Raw genomic sequence first — 20,134 nt, 5'->3', positions numbered from 1 at the left:
CAAATACATGGTATCGGCACCGGTGCGCAATAAGACAAACCCAGGAGCCTGGGAGCCACTGTCTCCTAGAATTTTACCTCTGGCTCCTAACTTTTTGGGTTATTCTCCATATATCTATATACAAACCCAACTGTCTGGCTCCTAAATATTCTTATTGGCTCCTAATTTTTTTTAACATATTCGTCAAAACACACATATATACATATACTCAATGTAAATATTTGCATAGGAAATTAGCACATCTAGGCAAGTATCCCCGCTTGCTTTTCCCCAGGCTTGTCTAGTGAGTGATTTCTGGTTTGCTGTAATAATCCTGTTAAAAGGATCTCTGTGTCAAAACAGTATTTTGAATAAAAAAAAAATGAGAATTTTCATATCTAATTTGCATATCTTACCCACAATTCTCTTGTGCACTGGTAACATTGTATATTAAGAAGCAAGCGGGGATACTTGCCTAGATGTGCTAATTTTCTATGCAAATATTTACATTGATTTAATTTCGGGGTGGTGGTGTGCCGCAGGATTTTTTTAAATGTAAAAAAAGTGTGCCACGGCAAAAAAAAAAAAAAAATGTTGAAAATCACTGATCTACGCAATAACTTAAATTACTATTCTTACTTAAACAATTTATGGAAGGGATAATGTCCCATCAATGATACTGAAAATTTAATTTCTGACACCATGAGCTAAAACAATGTGCATAACATACAAATGAAACTACTGTACTAAAAAAATAATATAAAAACTATACAATTGTATGATTTAAAAGATGACAATATCTCACTATGATGCACTTAAGAGACAGTCTACTCCAAAAATTTTAATGTTTAAAAAGATAGATAATCACTTTATAACCGATTGCCCAGTTTTGAACAGCCAACAATGTTATATTAATATACTTTTAACCTCTGATTACCTTGTATCTAACCTTCTTTTGATAGACCTCTGATCACATGGCTCTTTATTAACCATTGACTTGCATTTTAGCCAATTAGTGCAGTGTCATGCACAACTCTACGGGAGAAAGCACAGTGTTATCTATACGGCCCCCATGGATTAGCAGTCTCTTGTTGTGAAAGACTAGAAAAAAGCATGTGATAAGAGGCTGTCTGTAGGGGCTTAGAAACAGGTAGAAATTTAGAGGTTTAAATGTTATAAAGTACAACAATGTTGGTTCTGCAAAGCTGGGGAATGGGTAGTAAAGGTGTTAACTATCTTTTTAAACAAATTTAAGTTAGAGTATATTTTTAAAACCGAAAGAACAAAAACACCACATAGAGGGAAAGTTTCAAGCAAGTATTAAAGGGACACTGAACTGAATTTGTTTTATTTTGTGATTCAGATAGAGCATGCAATTTTAAGCAACTTTCTGATTTACTCCTATTATCAAATTTTCTTCATGATCTTGGTATCTTTATTTGAAAAGCAAGAATGTAAGTTTAGATGCCGGCCCATTTGTGGTGAACAACCTGGGTTGTTCTTGCCGATTGGTGGATAAATTCACCCACCAATAAATAAGTGCTATCCAGGATACTGAACCAAAAACTGACTGGCTCCTTATATGCCTTCTTTTTCAAATAAAGATAGCAAGAGAACGAAGAAAAATTGATAATAGGAGTAAATTATAAAGTTGCTTAAAATTGCATGCTCTATCTGAATCATGAAAGAAAAAAATGGGTTCAGTGTCCTTTTAAGACTAGGTGGGACGAAATGAACACCAACTTTTTTCATTCATGATTCAGATAGAGAATACAATTTTAAACATTCCAATTTACTTTTATGCTCTAATGTACTTCATTCTTTAGATATCCTTTGTTGAAGAAATAGCAATGAACCAATTGAGGCATCTAAGTGAAGCCAACAATCGGCAGCTACTTAGCCTATTTAGATATGCATCTTAAAAAAGGATAAAGAGAATGCAGCAAATTAGATAAGACAGGGGTCGACAAATCTGTTCTAAATATTCTTACTGGCTCCTATATTTTAGAGCCAGACAGAGGTATTTCTAAATAGATATATGGAGAATAACCCAAAAAGTTCAGGAGCCAGGGGTAAAATTCTAGAAGCCAGTGGCTCCCTAGCTCCTGGGTTTGTCGAGCCCTGAGAAGTAAATTGGAAAGTTGTTTAACCGTTTGACAACAGGGTAAATTTGTCTACAATCAGAACAACGTTCTGATGTAAACAAATTTAAATCCCGTGACCACGATAACGAGATTTTGGCAATGGGATCGGGTCAGTGGGGCAGTCCCTATGATGCTAGGCACGCCCTCCAAACCGCAATTGCATCCTGGAACCTCTGTTGGCTTTAGGACAGCCAAACGGCTAGGATGTTCTATTCCATCCTAACGGCGCTAAAGCCCGGTGCGGTTAGGACAGAATAAAAACGCCATAACGGCATTAAAAGGTTAAAATGCTCTTTCTAAACGATAAGACAAAATTTGACAACAGGGTAAATTTGTCTACAATCAGAACAACGTTCCGATGTAAACAAATTTAAATCCCGTGACCACGATAACGAGATTTCGGCGATGGGATCGGGTCAGGGGGGCAGTCCCTATGACGCTAGGCAAGCCCTCCAAACCGTAATTGCATCCTAGAACCTCAGTTGGCTTTAGGACAGCCAAACGGATAGGATGTTCTATTCCATCCTAACGGCGCTAAAGCCCGGTGCGGTTAGGACAGAATAAAAACGCCGTAACAGCATTAAAAGGTTAAAATGCTCTTTCTAAATGATAAGACAAAAATTGGAGTACATGTCCCTTTAATTTAAGTCAAATTCAGCTTTAAGAGATATGAAACGCAAATATTTTCTTTTTGTGGAAATAGTGCTTACATCTAGTCCTATTGCAAATGGATAACATACTTGCAAAACTTCTGCTATATATGTGGAATAACCTCCTGAAAACCATCAAATCCTTCAGCAACCTGGAGGTTCTTGAAAACAAATATCTTTACAAACAAATCAATCCTGTAGTGTAAATTATATCTGCACTGTTATGCAAAAATGTAACTATTTATACAATATGTAAAAGTATTGCTGGCATATCCCTGGACATACTTGAAAATGAGACCAAATCTCAACGTATTTTTTTTCTGATAAAACATTTTATAAATAAAATGGTCCTTCAGACACATGCACGCTCCTAAGCTTATGTCCCTGATTTTCAACAAAAGTGGGAAAAAAAAAAATTAATTAGAAAGTTGTTTAAAATTGCACTATCCGAATCATGAAAGAAATTGTGGGTTTCCTGCTCCTTTATTATTATTCTTTATTTATAAAGCGCCAATAGATTCTGCAGCGCTGTCCATGGGTACAAAGATATAAGTACAAGCAGCGTTTCCCTACTTCAGACCTGAGGACCATATTCATTATAACTAGAGCACATGTGAAATAATAAGCACACCCATCAGTCCTGAGGACTGGAGTTGGTAAGGGTCATTCTAGTGTAATAATAAAAATTATCATATTTCATAAGCAGGCTATATTCTCAGCTGGAGCAGAATGGGGGTGTATCCATATTGCAACTTTGACTAGTGTTGGGGAAGCTAAACACAGTAAAAAAAGACAACATTTAAAAAAATGTTCAAACAAAATCAGGCATGTTTACACTAAAACAGACTTAACTCAGAGTTCTATAATACAATTTTACATTATCTTCAAAGTGTTTACTCATCAGAATTTGAAGTGTGTCCATTTGATATAATTTTAAAAATATCAAAGTTGAACAGAGCAAGTACAGTCTGTTGTGCAAATTTAATTTTTCAGTACTTGTTTAGTAAATGCCTATTTAAAATGACCTTGTGTAATGACAATCATAAGTGTACATATTAAATAAAAGTATCAAATTAAAAGTATATTCAGTCCATTAAAATACACACACATAAATAAGGCTGTGATCAGAAATGCATTCCCTCTTTAAAAAGGGATGGGGATGTATGGTTACATATGTTGACAATGCAAAACGTTATCAGAATTTGCAGGCATCTCTGGTTCAAATCACAGACAAAATGTGTGACCAAGATAGGTCTTCTGTGGGCAACAAAGAGATCTCACTGTGCAAGCAAGGTATTTCCCAGATAACAAAAAGGGATTTGAACTGTACTTATGCAATATACCTACTAAACATCAAAAGATAAATAAACAAGCAGTTTGCAACAAAGAAAGTCAAAACACATTAGTATAGGATTCATGCAAAAGAGGGGTTAATAAATAATCTCCTTAGTGGATATGATGTTGCACCAACTGGATCAAACTTGAACGGAAAAGGGAGGGGGGCGTGAGCAATCCAAATACAACCACTCACAAAGCTAAATAAGCAGACAAGCCACAGGCTGAAACCTTACCAAGGGGAGGGGGCTAGCTGCAGATCCCCGTGATCCCTCCAATGGGAGATCAAAAAAACAAGCAAACCTATATATACGGAGTAGCAGAACTAAAACCCGCCAGCGTTTAGTTCAATACAGAAGGCTGAAGATTTTAACAAAAGGGATGTGGGGTGACAGGGTGGGTAGCTGTCAGAGGAACCATTGGCGTACAGAGGTCATAGAGCACATCCACCCCTTGTAACTGCCAAGGGGGCTGCGATTGCTGTGCAATGTGCTGCATCTCTCTCTGGCAGTCAGTAGGTTAACTAACTTAGTGTGTGAGCACTGCCTGGTACTCGGAACTACATGTGAAACATGGAATCACTTCTAATGTCAACAAACGCTCTCCATTTTGATCAGCACAATGCTAAAGTAATAACAAGCAACAATTAGATATTGTGGCACGGTGCCTTTTATTGCATCGGAAGAATCTAGGACCACACTGACAGGCCTAAACATGCAGTGATCCTGCACATACACAAAGAAGGCAGTGTTGATCCCGCCCAGCAAACAAAAAGCTGTGGTCCTGCGCTCCCGATCCCACCGTGCCCAGCCCTAGGATGGAGGGCTGACACCTCTCCCATCCATGACAAACCCTCCCCGTCACAACACCCAGCCCCGGGGACAAGCTGACCTGACAGAACCGTTGGCAATAGTCGGTCGCAGCTTCCACAGATTCCTCATCCCCAACTCGAAGGCGGTTTTCAAGCTCCTGTAACCTCTCCTCCAACCGGGGAATCTCAACAGACACATCCGGGACAGGGTTGGGGCCGGGAGCGGTAAGCTGCCCGGCCTCCCCGTCCGCCATCTTCACACCCAAGTCAGTCTCGTACACACAAACTCTCTCGCTCACAGTCGCCAGACGGCGTCATGTAATCACAATGCCACGTTCGGACGTTACAGTGCGTACGTCACGGTGGGAGGAGGGTCGTGGCCGCCGCGCTGATCCCAAGATTTGCACGGTCTCGAGACGTTCTACCCGCGTTTCAAACGTGAACTGTTCATTTGCACTGTACTAGTACAATAACATTAGCGTGCCTGCCGTGTGCAACTACTATTAGTTCTGTGTGGAACATATGCCTTCCTAACACAACAAAGACAATACAGAATATATGGTTTAATATTAATATATTATTTTCGATATTTGCTTATCATTTTTGCAGAGTACAAAATATGTAAAATTATGAATACGTTTGTTTTTATTACACCTCGTCACACAAAGTAGTATTTTGTTGCTAGACCGTTATATATGCAGCCAACAGGAAAACAGACGACCTTTTAAACAGCTGCACGATGAAGAGCAACAAGGCCTGTCAAAACAATTGAAGTGGCTAACATGATTTTTTTTTAACAAGACACTTGTATTATACTGTATATACTGCCACTAACTCGTTTACTCTTGGGATGCATTACCAAAACATCTCCATGCTTTCTTACAAAAAACATAAACAGCACACCTGACGAACTATAATACATTTATTTGAGGCTGCATATTGTTATTGCCGTAAGTGATACTGGAGGAAATGATCTGATTTTCAAATAGCCATAAATCATATGCAGTTATGAATGGATGGACCAAGCCATGAACTAGTGGCACTGGGTCACAAGTATTTGAAGGCAGCTCCACCTATTTACACAAAATAAATGATGTAACGAGACCATGCACTACTGTTACAAAACATTACTACTATAAGTGGGATGGACTAAACTGTTGACTACGGCTTGGTGACAGATTGGTAGATCTATGTCTGAAGTTCTTATTAGACTCAAAGACAAGAGATATGTTGTGAAACGAGACAGGAAGGTACAATAAAAATAAATAAAACATGCATAGTCTAAACATCGTAATGTTATTGCTAAAGGTAATAAAGCATGATTCATTCTAACCAGTTTTCCCCTGTTTAAAAAAGATCCTAAATTCTGTACAACTTTTTAAACAATTGTAGTTTTGTGAATAGAGATATATTGCACACAAATTCTATGAATCATATACGTAGGCATTTCAAATTGTAATGTTCCTTTAAGAATCACTTCCTCTTCTTTAGCTTTTTTCATAGAAAAATAAGTAAATAATTATGGCCCATATTACAAGTGGAGCACTATTGACAGAACAGTGAGTGTTATCAATATAGCACAATCTAGTAATACAAGGGAATGGTACACATTAAATATCAGAGAATATTTAGCGTGGCTGACATCTCTTAAAGGGACATGAAACCCCAAATTTTTTTTCATGATTCAGATAGAGCAGTGTTTTTCAACTAGTGTGCCGTGAGAGATCCTCAGGTGTGCCACGGCAGACTGACAACAGTGTGACATATTTTTTAAACTTTGCTTGTTTTTTACTCCCAGTGCAGGGGTAGTTTGTAGGAGGCATGGCATAACAGCACAATACATACAGTATGTGTGTGTTTGTGTGTATATATATATATATATATATATATATATATATATATATATATATATACTGTATTAGGCTACAATGTGTGATTTTTTTAAAATTTTGGGATGGTGGTGTGCCACAGGGTTTTTTAATGTAAAAAAGTGTGCCACGGCAAAAAAAAGGTTAAAAATCACTGAGATAGAGAATACAAAGTTAAACAACTTTCCAATTTACTTCTATTATTTAATTTTGCTTCCTTCTCTTGCTATCCTTTGCTGAAAGGTTTATCTAGGCAAGCTCGGGGGAAGCAGATAACCTAGGTTCTAGCTGTTGATTGGTGGCTGCATATATATATCTATATATATATATATATATATATATATATATATATATATATCGATTGTGATTGGCTCACCAATATGTTCAGTTAGAAACCATTAGTGATGCTGCTCCTTCAACAAATGATACCAAGAGAATGAAACAGATTAGATAATAGAAGTAAATTAGAAAGTTGTTTAAAAATATATTCTCTATCTGAATCATGAAAGAAAAAATTTGGGTTTCATGTCCCTTTAACCCCTTAACGACCAAGGACGTACGCCATACGTCCTCAAAAAAAATACACTTAACGTCTGAGGACGTATGGCGTACGTCCTCGGTCTGGAAAGCAGCTGGAAGCGATCCTGCTCGCTTCCAGCTGCTTTTCAGTTATTGCAGTGATGCCTCAACATCGAGGCATCCTGCAATAACCCCCCTTGGCCATCCGATGCAGAGAGAGCCACTCTGTGGCCCTCTCTGCACCGGACATCGATGGCCGGTTTCGTTGGTGGGTGGGAGCCAGTCTGGGAGGCGGGTGGGCGGCCATCGATGGGCCGTATGATGTGGAGGGGGGCGGGAACGCCGGCGGTGCACGGGGGGGGGGGCGCGCGCGGGTAGGGAGCGGGTGGGAACCGCTACACTACAGAAAAATGATGTGAAAAAAGTGGCAGTGAGGGCCAAAAATATCTAAAGTATATCGATCTAAGAGATCTGGGAGGGGGGTTGGTCTTTTGGGGGGGGCAAGCTACACTACAGAAAAATATTTAAAAAAATAATAAAAACAAATGTTTTACTATAAACTGGGTACTGGCAGACAGCTGCCAGTACCAAAGATGGCTACTAATAAGTTAGAGGGGGATGGTTAAAGAGCTGTTTGGGGGGTATCAGGGAGGTTGGGGGCTAAGGGGGGATCCTCCAGAGCAGCATATGTAAATATGCCTTTTTTTAAAAAAATTTTTTTATCAAGGATAGCTTTTTTTTTTTAGTACTGGCAGACTTTCTGCCAGTACTTAACATGGCGGGGACAATTGTGGGGTGGGGGAGGGAAGAGAGCTGTTTGGGAGGGATCAGGGGGTGTAATGTGTCAGGTGGGAGGCTGATCTCTACACGAAAGCTAAAATTAACCCTGCAAGCTCCCTACATGCTGCCTAATTAACCCCTTCACTGCTAGCCATAATACACGTGTGATGCGCAGCGGCATTTAGCGGCATTCTAATTACCAAAAAGCAACGCCAAAGCCATGTATGTCTGCTATTTCTCAACAAAGGGGATCCCAGAGAAGCATTTACAATCATTTGTGCCATAATTGCACAAGCTGTTTGTAAATAATTTTAGTGAGAAACCTAAACTTTGTCAAAAAGTTTGTGAAAAAGCAAACAATTTTTTTTATTTGATCGCATTTGGTGGTGAAATGGTGGCATGAAATATACCAAAATGGGCCTAGATCAATACTTTGGGATGTCTTCTAAAAAAAAATATATACATGTCAAGGGATATTCAGGGATTCCTGGAAGATATCAGTGTTCCAATGTAACTAGCGCTAAGTTTGAAAAAAAGTGGTTTGGAAATAGCAAAGTGCTACTTGTATTTATTGCCCTATAACTTGCAAAAAAAGCAAAGAACATGTAAACATTGGGTATTTCTAAACTCAGGACAAAATTTGGAAACTATTTAGCATGGGTGTTTTTTGGTGGTTGTAGATGTGTAACAGATTTTGGGGGTCAAAGTTAGAAAAAGTGTGTTTTTTTCCATTTTTTCCTCATATTTTATATTTTTTTTATAGTAAATTATAAGATATGATGAAAATAATGGTATCTTTAGAAAGTCCATTTAATGGCGAGAAAAACGGTATATAATATGTGTGGGTACAGTAAATGAGTAAGAGTAAAATTACAGCTAAACACAAACACTGCAGAAATGTAAAAATAGCCTTGGTCCCAAACGGTCAGAAAATGGAAAAGTGATGTGGTCATTAAGGGGTTAAACTTGCCCCATAGTTTCAATGGATAGCACTGTCACATTAAATATTGTTCATATTACAAGTTGTGAGTTCGCTACACATAAGAGCGCTAAAAAATTCAGTACTTTAGACCTGAAGTAAAGTATTAGGTCTACAATAAAAGTATAACAAAACACACGTAAAACATTAAAATAAACAATTACACTCATATTTACTGTAAAAGTTATGTTTATTCTTTAAACAAATGTATATGTTTTAATGGAATATAGTATATGACAAGATGTTTGGGAAGGGCTCAATGGTGTATGCATAAAGGCTGTGACACAGTGAGAGCGGCGTGCAGCGTGATGATGCCTCTGTGCGCGCTCAGTTTGTCCTTCCTTTTCATCTCAACCGCATCAGGTCGCGTAGCTGAGTGCTCAGAGTTGAAATATTTGAACTTAAGAAGCAATGTAATTTTTTAATTCATCAAAATTTACATTTCACTCGTGTTTTGAAAATACCTTTTTTAATCTTGACAGTCCCTGCATCGCTTCCCCCGCCCGTCGCAAAGCCTCTTCCCGGGTCTAAAATGAGGAATCCGGCTTCCTCCAATCATGGCGTTGAATCTATCTATCTATCTATTGGGTACTTATAGAGCGCAAACTAATCACCCGTGAGGGTCTCAAGGCGGTAAGGGAAAGGGGATAGGAGAAGGGGGGGGGGGATAGGCATTCAGTCGAAGAGCCAGGTTTTGAAGTCCTTTCTGAACTTTGTAAGGGAGGTGAATTGTCTGAGGTGCAGCAGGAGGGTATTCCATGTCTTTGCTGCCATGTGGGAGAAGGATCTTCAGCCCGCTGTGGATTTGCTGATGCGGGGGATGACTGCTAGTGCTTGGTCGGCCGATCGGAGTTGTCTGGCGGGGGTGTAGAGATTTACGCAGTGGTTGAGGTATTCGGGGCCGATGTTGTGTAGGGCCTTGAACGCGTGGGTAAGGAGCTTGAAGGTGATTCTCTTGTTGATGGGGAGCCAGTGAAGGTTTCTTAGGTGTCCGGACACTGATTCCCCCGGGGGAGGGGGGAGCCGTGATTGGAGGATGACCGATCCGTCATTTCTGATGTATGAAGTGGCTTGCAATGACCGGGGGAATCGCTGGAGCGGCTGTCAAGATTAAAGGTAAGTATTTTCACAACACGAGTGAAATGTACATTTTGATGAATTAAAAACCGGTCACTTTATCATCTAAATTTGCATTCACTTTAAGTTTATAGATTTGTATGTGTGTACAAATGTATGTGCACACATACATGCATACTCATATATACATACCCATGGACAGCGCTGCAGAATATGTTGGAGCTTCATAAATAAAGTATAATAATAATAATAATAATAACATACACATATACACACACCTTTGAGCCCTTCCCAGTCAAACACCTTGTCATGCGCCATATCACTTTAAAACAACGTGGAAACCACAATATACATAGTTTAAATAGCATTCAGAATAAAATTTTATTTTGATATAAGTGTATGGGGAAGATCCCGTAGGCGTTCCTTCCTCTAGGACGTCAAAGAGTGTTCTCCAGCCGAATGCTAAGGAAGATGGCGATATAGGAGCTTTCCTCTAGGGCCTAGGCAAACAGCACTTCCGGGGACATTGTAGTCTCCAATTGCGGTATATTTCGAGGATCAAGCGTATACATCACAGGCTCTCACACTGGATCATGATCCAGAGAGAAGGAACAGTGTTTTCCAGCTAACTTAGCCTGCATTAAGTTAAAGATATCTGTTGCTCTGCGTACAGGCTAATGCAGGGATCTCCAATAAAAAGGCAAGGGGCGCGTTTCTCGACCTAAACACTGGTCGTTTCCTCAGGCTTAAAGGGACACTGTACCCAAAAATTTAATTTTGTGATTCAGATTGAGCATGAAATTTTAGGCAACTTTCCAATTTACTCCTATTATCAAATGTTCTTCATTCTCTTGGTATCTTTATTTGAAATGCAAGAATGTAAGTTTAGATGCTGGCCCATTTTTGGTGCACAACCTGGGTTGTCCTTGCTGATTGGTGGATAAATTCATCCACCAATAAAAAAAGTGCTGTCCAGAGTACTGAAACCAAAAAAAAAGCTTAGATGCCTTCTTTTTCAAATAATGATAGCAAGAGAACAAAGAAAAATTGATAATAGGAGTAAATTAGAAAGCTGCTTAAAATTGCATGCTCTTTCTGAATTACAAAAGAAAAAATTTGGGTTCAGTGTCCCTTTAACAATTTGTTGTGCACACATCCAAGAGAATGTTGGCTGCGCGCGCAGCCAAAAGAATCCACCTGGATGCAGCGTAGCCAAACGAAGCAATCGGCCCTCCCTAACATCGCCGACACCTAACTTCAAGTATTAACCCCTAATCTGCCGACCGGACCTCACCGCTACTCTAATAAATGTATTAACCCCTAAAGCTAAGTCTAACCCTAACACCCCCCTAAGTTAAATATAATTTAAACCTAACAAAATAAAATAAATCTTATTAAATAAATTATTCCTATTTAAATCTAAATACTTACCTGTAAAATAAACCCTAATATAGCTACAATATAAATAATAATTATATTGTAGCTATTTTAGGATTAATATTTATTTTACAGACAACTTTGTATTTATTTTAACCAGGTACAATAGCTATTAAATAGTTAATACCTATTTAATAGTTACCTAGTTAAAATAATTACAAAATTACCTGTAAAATAAATCCTAACCTAAGTTACAATTAAACCTATGTTGCTGTTCCGTTTTTTATTGTTGCCATGTCAAATGGCTCCAATGGGGCTGTGCTGGCCCTTGCCAACTCTCTCCAAGGACTGTGATGCACTCTTTTACCTTGTCAAATGGCTCCAATGGGGCTGTGCTGGCCTTTGTTGGCCCTTGTCAACTCCCTCCAAGGACTGTGATGCACTCTTTTACCTTGTCAAATGGCTCCAATGGGGCTGTGCTGGCCCTCACCAACTCTCTCCAAGGACTGTGATGCACTCTTTTACCTTGTCAAATGGCTCCAATGGAGCTGTGCTGGCCCTTGCCAACTCTCTCCAAGGACTGTGATGCACTCTTTTTACCTTGTCAAATGGCTCCAATGGGGCTGTGCTGGCCCTTGACAACTCTCTCCAAGGACTGTGATGCACTCTTTTACCCTGTCAAATGGCTCCAATTGGGCTGTGCTGGCCTTTGTTGGCCCTTGTCAACTCTCTCCAAGGACTGTGATGCACTCTTTTATCTTGTCAAATGGCTCCAATGGGGCTGTGCTGGCCCTTGCCAACTCTCTCCAAGGACTGTGATGCACTCTTTTACCTTGTCAAATGGCTGCAATGGGGCTGTGCTGGCCTTTGTTGGCCCTTGTCAACTCTCTCCAAGGACTGTGATGCACTCTTTTACCTTGTCAAATGGCTCTAGTGGGGCTGTGCTGGCCCTTGCCAACTCTCTCCAAGGACTGTGATGCACTCTTTTACCTTGTCAAATGGCTCCAATTTTAATGATCTTTCAACATGTTTTTTTTTAAACGTTTATGTTTTATGACATACTGATAAAATACATGTCATTCAACAATTCTTTGTCCTCTTTATTCATGTCATTGATTGAAATATCTATTTTATGTGGTAAATCTTTAAAGGGACCATAAACCAAATAATGGTCTTTCCGGAATCATGTAATACAATTGTAAATGACTTTAATATTTACATCTCCAATTTAATTATATTCATTTTCTTGATATACTTTTCGTAAAGCTTTATCTTTGCAAGATTATGATGAATTGATGCACCTTTAACAAATGATCCCAGGATTGATACAATGAGATAATCTCTGTAAAGTGTTATTTTTATGTAAATAGTATCCTCTCTGTGAATCCTTTTTTTTTTATTTGGTATTTCATGTCCCTTTAAGTGATGCTGACCACAATTGTTAAGGAATGGATCTGCATTTCTAAAGCGTTTTTGTCCTTTTTATATGAACAAGGACATATAATCTTATTTAAAAAAAATCTTATTTGAATGTTGGCAGCACATGTATTCCAATTTCAATTATATCTTATTGTAGTAGTGTAACCAAATAAATCACTGTGTGTAATGCGCATATTTTAGATGATGAATATCTTTATATTAATATTTTAAAAAATTAATTATCCTCTGATATATGGCTATAGGTAGGCTGACCATATTTCAACTTGAATAAGTGACACGTTTGATCTATTTGATCTATACATGTGTCATTATTGTTATTCCAAAACAATATAAACATATCTGAAAACATTAATGACATATGTATTTATCATGTGTACCTTTTAAATGTTAAAGATGGACACCATAGCTATAGTTAAAGGGACAGTCAAGTCCCAAAAGATGATTCATGATTTAAATAGGGCATGCAAGTTTAACCAACTTCCTAATTTACTTTTATCCACAATTTTGCTTTGTTCTCTTGGTATTCTTATTTGAAAGGTAAAACTAGGAGGTTCATATGCAAATTTCTTCGACCTTGAAGACTGCCTCTAATCTGAATAAATTTTGACTACTATAAGGCATTAGTTCACATGTTTCATATAGATAACATTGAGCTCATGCACGTAAAGTGACCTAGGAGTGAGCATTGTTTGGCTAAACTGCATGTCTGTCAAAAGAACAGAAATAATGGGGCAGTTAGCAGAAGCTTAGATACAAGATAATAACAGAAGTAAAAAGTATATTAATATATAACTGTGTTGTTTGTTCAAAAATGAGTAATGTGTAATAAAGGGATTAGCTATATTTTTAAACCACAAAATTTCTGGGGTTGACTGTCCCTTTAACATATAATATATAACACATCCCTATTTTCAGAATGCATCTCCTAGCATTAATTCTCAGTTAAAGGGACATGAAACACAATAATCCAAAGATTTTCATTTATTGTTACAATGTATTTCAAATTGCAATGTCGTACACAATCGTGTAACCTAAAATGTTGTTTTCATGTCTATTTAAAACATGCTGCTTGCTAAATAGTTTAGTTAAAAATCCTCTGCTTCTAATGAAATATCTCCTTATTTTCACTAATGGATGCTATTTCATATATCACAGTATTACGTTATCTAGCGTGACATTCCTAGCTAGCAATATAGACACATACTAGTTTCTAAAATATAAATACGTTTCTTATTGATATGCCAAGCTATCAACTGAGTCCTTGTATTGGCTGAGGTTTTTCCTCTATCTCGGATGCGCAATGTTGGTTAAGACGTCACCTGCCAGGCTGTCCAATGAGTCCTTGTATTGGCTGACGTTTTTACGGGATCAAGGATGCGCCTTTTATTGGATGGCGTATTTACGCGATCAAGGATGCGCCTTTTATTTGATGGCGTATTTACGCGATCAAGGATGCGCCTTTTATTGGATGGCGTTTTGACGCGATCAAGGATGCGCCTTTTATTGGATGGGGTTTTTACGCGATCAAGGATGCGACTTTTATTGGATGGCGTTTTTACGCGATCAAGGATGCAACTTTTATTGGATGGCGTTTTTATGCGATCAAGGATGCGCCATGTTAATTAAGACGTCACATGCAAAGGTGTAAAAACCGTCTGATTGTATTACGTAGTCCCGCAATATTAGATTTTGCAAGTAACCCACGTTTGTGAATGAGAAGCCAAGTTTAAAACCATGGCGAGTATGGATTGTGTGAATCATGTACATTGTTGACCCATAGCTGATAAAGAACACAACATTCTCTTTTGATGGCTGTCTCGTTGAATAAACAAATAAAAGCAAAATGTTTTCCTGCATAAGATATTTTGAGGCAAGTGCAAATCCATGAATATAGTCCATCTTGTTTAATATGTTTGTCAACAATATGTTCCTTTTTTATGAATAATGACTGTGTTGTGTTTAATTTTCAACATATCGAATTCCGAAATTTAGGCGCTATTGTATTTGAATCAAGAAATCAATATGCATTTATCTTTATCATATGCTAAATATTTGAGATGCCTACTTCTTCTAGATGTTATGTCGTCGTATATTTTATTAAAGGGTCATTATACACTCACATTAAAAACACAATTTTTTTTATATCTATTTATATAGTCCGTTTTTTAACAAATACATGTCTAGTTTTGCTTATGTTCAAATAACATTTCAGTAATTTTCTGACTCCTCGCCAAGCCTCAAAGTTTGATGTGAGTACCATCAGCTACTTTCTCCAGCTTGCTCCTGTTTGTGTAAAGGGTCTTTTCATATGCAAATGAAGGGGTATTGTCTTATTTTCCACTTGGAATGGGCTTTACAGCTATCTTTTCAATATAGCTAAACACATTTTCTAATAAAGTGTTTAAAGCTTTTTCTGACGGATTTTGATATCAGTATGTGGTCATCTTGTTGTTTCTAGTAGTGTCTATTACATGCAGTTGTCTGAAAAAGATTGTATACTGTCCCTTTAATGCAAATGTTGATTATTGTGTCATGTATGAGTTCCACATTGGTTAATCTCCAAATATATTATTGTGAGCATATATTTGTTTATTCACTCATAAAAGGACTTGAAACCATATTCCTTGTAAATAAAATGTCTTTCTAAAATAATTCAAACACAATAATGTCTCTTTAAGAAAATAGACTTTATTTAACACGTCAATAGAAATCCTATTCCAATATTTCTTGTTTGAACAAGTACATGTAGATATACCAACAATCACAAACTGTTAGTATATGTTAGCATATGGAATTTTTTAAAGGGACAGTCTAGAAAACCAATAATTATTTGCATTTTAAAATACAAATTATGTCAAACGTTTCTCACCAATTTATAATAGTTCTCAGGTTATTCTTATTTGCTAGCTAAACCTAGGAGGTTTGTGTGCTCATTTCTTAGAGCTTGAAGAGTGCATGTAATCAGAATGCATTTTGACCACTAGAGGGCATTTTGATATCATTTTGATATAGAAAAACTTGAGCTCATACAGCATATTTACCCCGGATTGATCATTGATTGTATAAAATGTTGTTATGTCAGAATAACATAAATAAGTGGTCATTTTTCATAGGCATAGATACAAGGGTAAACACATAAGTCACACGTGTATTTCTCCATGTTTTTGTTTCAAACTTGAAGAAAGATTATTTGGGCGCCTAATTTCCGTGCATGTTTCAATATAGCTTTTCTTTTAATAGGGGACGTAATTCCCCCTATGTTCCATGATATAATTTTAAGAGACATTTTATTCTATTCATATATTTATTAAAACACAGGCCTGAGAATAATTCCTTAGACCTTTTTGTCCTCCCATTTCCCAACATGAGAGTATCAACAAATTTTATTCTAAAATTCTTGGGTACAAGAAATTAAAACCTCCTATTATATGCATCTTGATGATAGAATCTGAACCTGTGAGTTCCCTCACCTTTACTTTCCTTCTATGAGGTTCGTGTGCTCATTTCTTAGAGCTTGAAGAGTGCATGTAATCAGAATGCAATTTGACCACTAGAGGGCATTTTGATAGCATTTGTATCTTGAAAACATTGAGCTCATACAGCATATTTACCATGTATTGATCATTGATTGACTAAAATGTTGTTATGTCAGAACAACAAATAAGTGGTCATTTTTCATAGGCATAGATACAAGGGTAAGCACATAAGTCACACATATTTCTCCATGTTTTTGTTTCCAACTTGATAATGCGTAATACAGTGTTTTCTTTGTAAACAATAATGTTCTGACTGTCCCTTTAAGCTGTGTTATTGGCATTCAAACCGTAATATGCCATCATGCATAATTGTAATGGTCATTTTGTTTGAGATTAGGGAAACAGTTTGGACATCACATCACAGAAACCAATCAATATCATGAACAAGGATAGGTATGTGATGATGTGGTGTCCACACACTTGTAACCCACACTCTGCAAACAATCTGACTCCATGGACCCGGTCCCATAGAAGCAGACTATATACAGAGTGTGGTCCACAAGTGTATGAAAACCACATCATCACATACCTATCCATTACACATTAAATAAATACAAAATAAACATCTCAAAAAATACTTACTTCCTCTTCCTTCCCCTCTTCCCACGAGACTGAGGCTCTCGGGGGGGCAACTGCCCCCTCCGACGAGTTCTCATCGGAGATGTTCTGGGAAGAGGGGAAGGAGGAGTACTGGGATAACCAAGGTGAGGAGGAGATGGAGGAGTACCAAGATGAGATGGCCCAGCAGGAGATGGCCCAGAAGCAGATGGACCAGAAGCAGATAGCCCAGCAGCAGATGGCCCAGCTGCAGATGGCCCAGCATGCGCCTCCCGGAAGAAATTAAACATATTTTCTTGAATCTGTAAACTCCAGATTTGTCCTTGTTCAATTCTTGTAAGGATCTCTATAATTTCTCTTTGTCCTTCTCGAATGCCACGAAGATCTTCGGTAATCTGAGTTCTAGTTTGGATATTTTCCATCCGGGAGGCACGCATCTGTTCGATGAAATCGAGTAACACCTGCACCTCGGCTATCTCCTCCTGTTGTGCACGGTGGCCTGCTTGTGCACGGTGGCCTGCTTGTGCACGGCGGACTGCTGGTGCTTGAGGGGCCTCTTCTTCTGCTTCGGGGGGGCCTCTTCCTCTGCTTCAGGGGGGGCCTCTTCCTCTGCTTCAGGGGGGTCCTCTTCTTCTGCTTCAGGGGGGCTCTTCCTCTGCTTCGGGGGGGGGCTCTTCTTGTGCAGGGGGGGCCTCTTCTTCTCTCCGAGGTGGCAAGTCATCTCCACCACTCTCATACCTGGGAAAAGGAGGAGCCTGTGGTTGCTGTGCTGGCTCCTCCCCAGACTCTGTATATTTCAAAAATAAAGAAATGTATATTTTAGCATATTTCCAAATAAAGATGTAAATGCTTTTGCTTCCAATTGAATTACAAATGCAGCCTCATTAATCCACTTTGAAATCTAACAATCAATGCGATTTCCGCATTTTCCAAACCGTGTTTGTGATATCTATCTGGTCAATCTGAATGTTTTTGCGTTTGTTTTCAGTCTGTTTAAATGCACACCTAACCTGTTGCCTAGATAGCAATGTAATTGCAAGGTCATTGTGAATGCGTTTACGTAATAATGTGTTAAATAGCATTAATCTTATCCTTAAATACATTTTTTATTTTGGATGTTAATAGATTCTTAAATGATCTTACCGTCAGATGAGAGTGGCAGGTTCCCGGTATTGATTCCTCCGATCCCGACTATGGTCACCTCGAAGATGCTGGGACGCAACATTTCCTCCCATCGGGAGTACTCAACGGTCAGTGCAGGCCTGCCACCGGTCCCTGTGGCATGTTGGTACTCCCTGGTTATTTTCTTTTTCAGCTCCATCTTGCACCAAGTGGCTGGGTCCACCCACCGCTTCCTCCCCCCCTTCCTGCCCCCCTTCCTGTCCTGTTCCTCTCCCCCCCTCTCCCTCTCCTCCCCCCTCTCCCTTTCCCCTGACTAATCTCCTGCCTGCCCTCCTGTTCCATCTCTTCCCTAAACTAAGCCCTAACTACTCCAACAAAAAGTGACTGTGCCCAAATGAAAAGGGGTCAAAATAAAGAAATAAAAAGACAAAACAAGTGCTGAAAGTGATATACATAAAAGAGGGTAAGGAGTATTTAACCAACCAAAATGTATAAGAAGACTAAAAGGAGGATATGTAAACTAAATGTAACTAGGGGATGGGATTAGAGGGAATGGGGTATGGGATTAGAGGGAATGGGGTATGGGATTACAGGGAATGGGGTATGGAGTGTAGTATGAGAGGGTATGGGGTATGGAGTGTATGTAGTGTTATTGATAACTGTATGTATGTATGGAATATGTTTGCGTGTGAATATGTTGCGTATACAGAAAAAGCACTCGCATCCTCACCCAAACCAACTGTCGCTCACTACCGCTCTCTTCCTATCTCACACTACACCTAACTCACGCTCCCACTAACTCACGCTCCCACTAACTCACGCTCCCACTAACTCACACTACCACTAACTCACTCACGATAACACTAACTGACTCTCTCACACTACCACTAACTCACTCACGATAACACTAACTAACTCTCTCGCACTAACTCTCACAATAACTCACTAAATCTCAAATCTCCAAAAACCCACCAGCAACACAGTCAAAGAAGGCATGCTTGTGTAGTGCTTATATACCATGTGTAAATGAATAATAATGTACCGGTTTGCCTTGTAAATTGTGTTCAGGTGTGCTTTGTTTGTAATTAGTATTTGTGCAATGTGTATTAGTTGTGTGAATTTGCGCATGCTCATTTTGAGTTAGTATTTGTGGAATGTGTAGAATGCGATGATGTCATAGTGCTCGTTTTCTATAACATTGTCCAATAGTATTATGTGTAAATGTTAATTGGTGATGGTATCGTATTAGTGAAGTGTTGTAAATGTATGTTTGTCCTAATATTTCGTAATGTTGAATGCGAGTATTTTGCTTGTGTATGAGTGTGCATTTTTATTTATCCTTTTTGTTATTTTCCGTATTTCCATATCGTCAAGTATATGCGTATTCCTCGTTTAGTTATATTTTTTTTCCCCGCTTCTGAATGTGTAATGCGTGTGTGCTATGTTTTGTGATTGTTGTTATGACATTTGCAGTGTGTTATTGTTGTGCATTATGTGGTATACGTCATATGACCGAGCAGTGCGTATTTCTCGCGAGATCGAGTGTTAGATGAAAAAAGCGTGTTTGTTTGATTTGCCATTGATCTCTATGGGAGACTGTCTAACGCGGGCGTGATTACGCATATAAAATAGATGCGTTAGAAGGTTTTTTTAAACTCTAAATACCAGCGTAAAAAAACCCAGTGCGTTAGAAAAAAAAGACGCGTAGCTAACGCACCCCTTCTAACGCAAAACTCTAAATCTAGGCGAAAGATTTTTACTATCAGCTGCTTCAACTGCCCTCTCCTAACTTACAACAGCTTGATTTCAAACACATCCTCTCGCAGAAAACACAAAGATTTTTACACTCAGCTGCTTCAACTGCCCTCTCCTAACTTACAACAGGTAGCCTTCTGGAAAACAGCTTCTTCATTATATTTTACCTACCAAGTTGTTTTTTATTGTATGTGTTTGTATATT

General features: G+C 38.5%; 2 protein-coding genes across 2 annotated transcripts in view; one reads left to right on the top strand and one right to left on the bottom strand.

Annotated features, from left to right (window-relative positions):
• The window catches only part of ZNF292 (zinc finger protein 292), a 404,138-nt gene extending 398,901 nt beyond the window's left edge, over positions 1-5,237 (bottom strand). Inside the window, exon 1 of the mRNA XM_053710508.1 lies at positions 5,000-5,237. Within this exon, the coding sequence (XP_053566483.1) occupies positions 5,000-5,173 (174 nt within the window). The 5' untranslated portion in view covers positions 5,174-5,237. The remainder of the gene's footprint in view (positions 1-4,999) is intronic.
• CGA (glycoprotein hormones, alpha polypeptide) overlaps positions 4,464-20,134 on the top strand; it is a 95,185-nt gene continuing 79,514 nt past the window's right edge. The window contains exons 1-2 of the mRNA XM_053710510.1: positions 4,464-4,504; positions 18,179-18,303. The gene's annotated coding sequence lies outside the window, so the exon portion shown is untranslated. The remainder of the gene's footprint in view (positions 4,505-18,178; positions 18,304-20,134) is intronic.

This window comes from Bombina bombina, chromosome 4 (genome assembly GCF_027579735.1).
Source record: "Bombina bombina isolate aBomBom1 chromosome 4, aBomBom1.pri, whole genome shotgun sequence".
Lineage (NCBI taxonomy): Eukaryota > Metazoa > Chordata > Amphibia > Anura > Bombinatoridae > Bombina > Bombina bombina.
The sequence above is the reverse complement of the archived record's forward strand: the minus strand, read 5'-3'. Positions and strand labels throughout refer to the sequence as shown.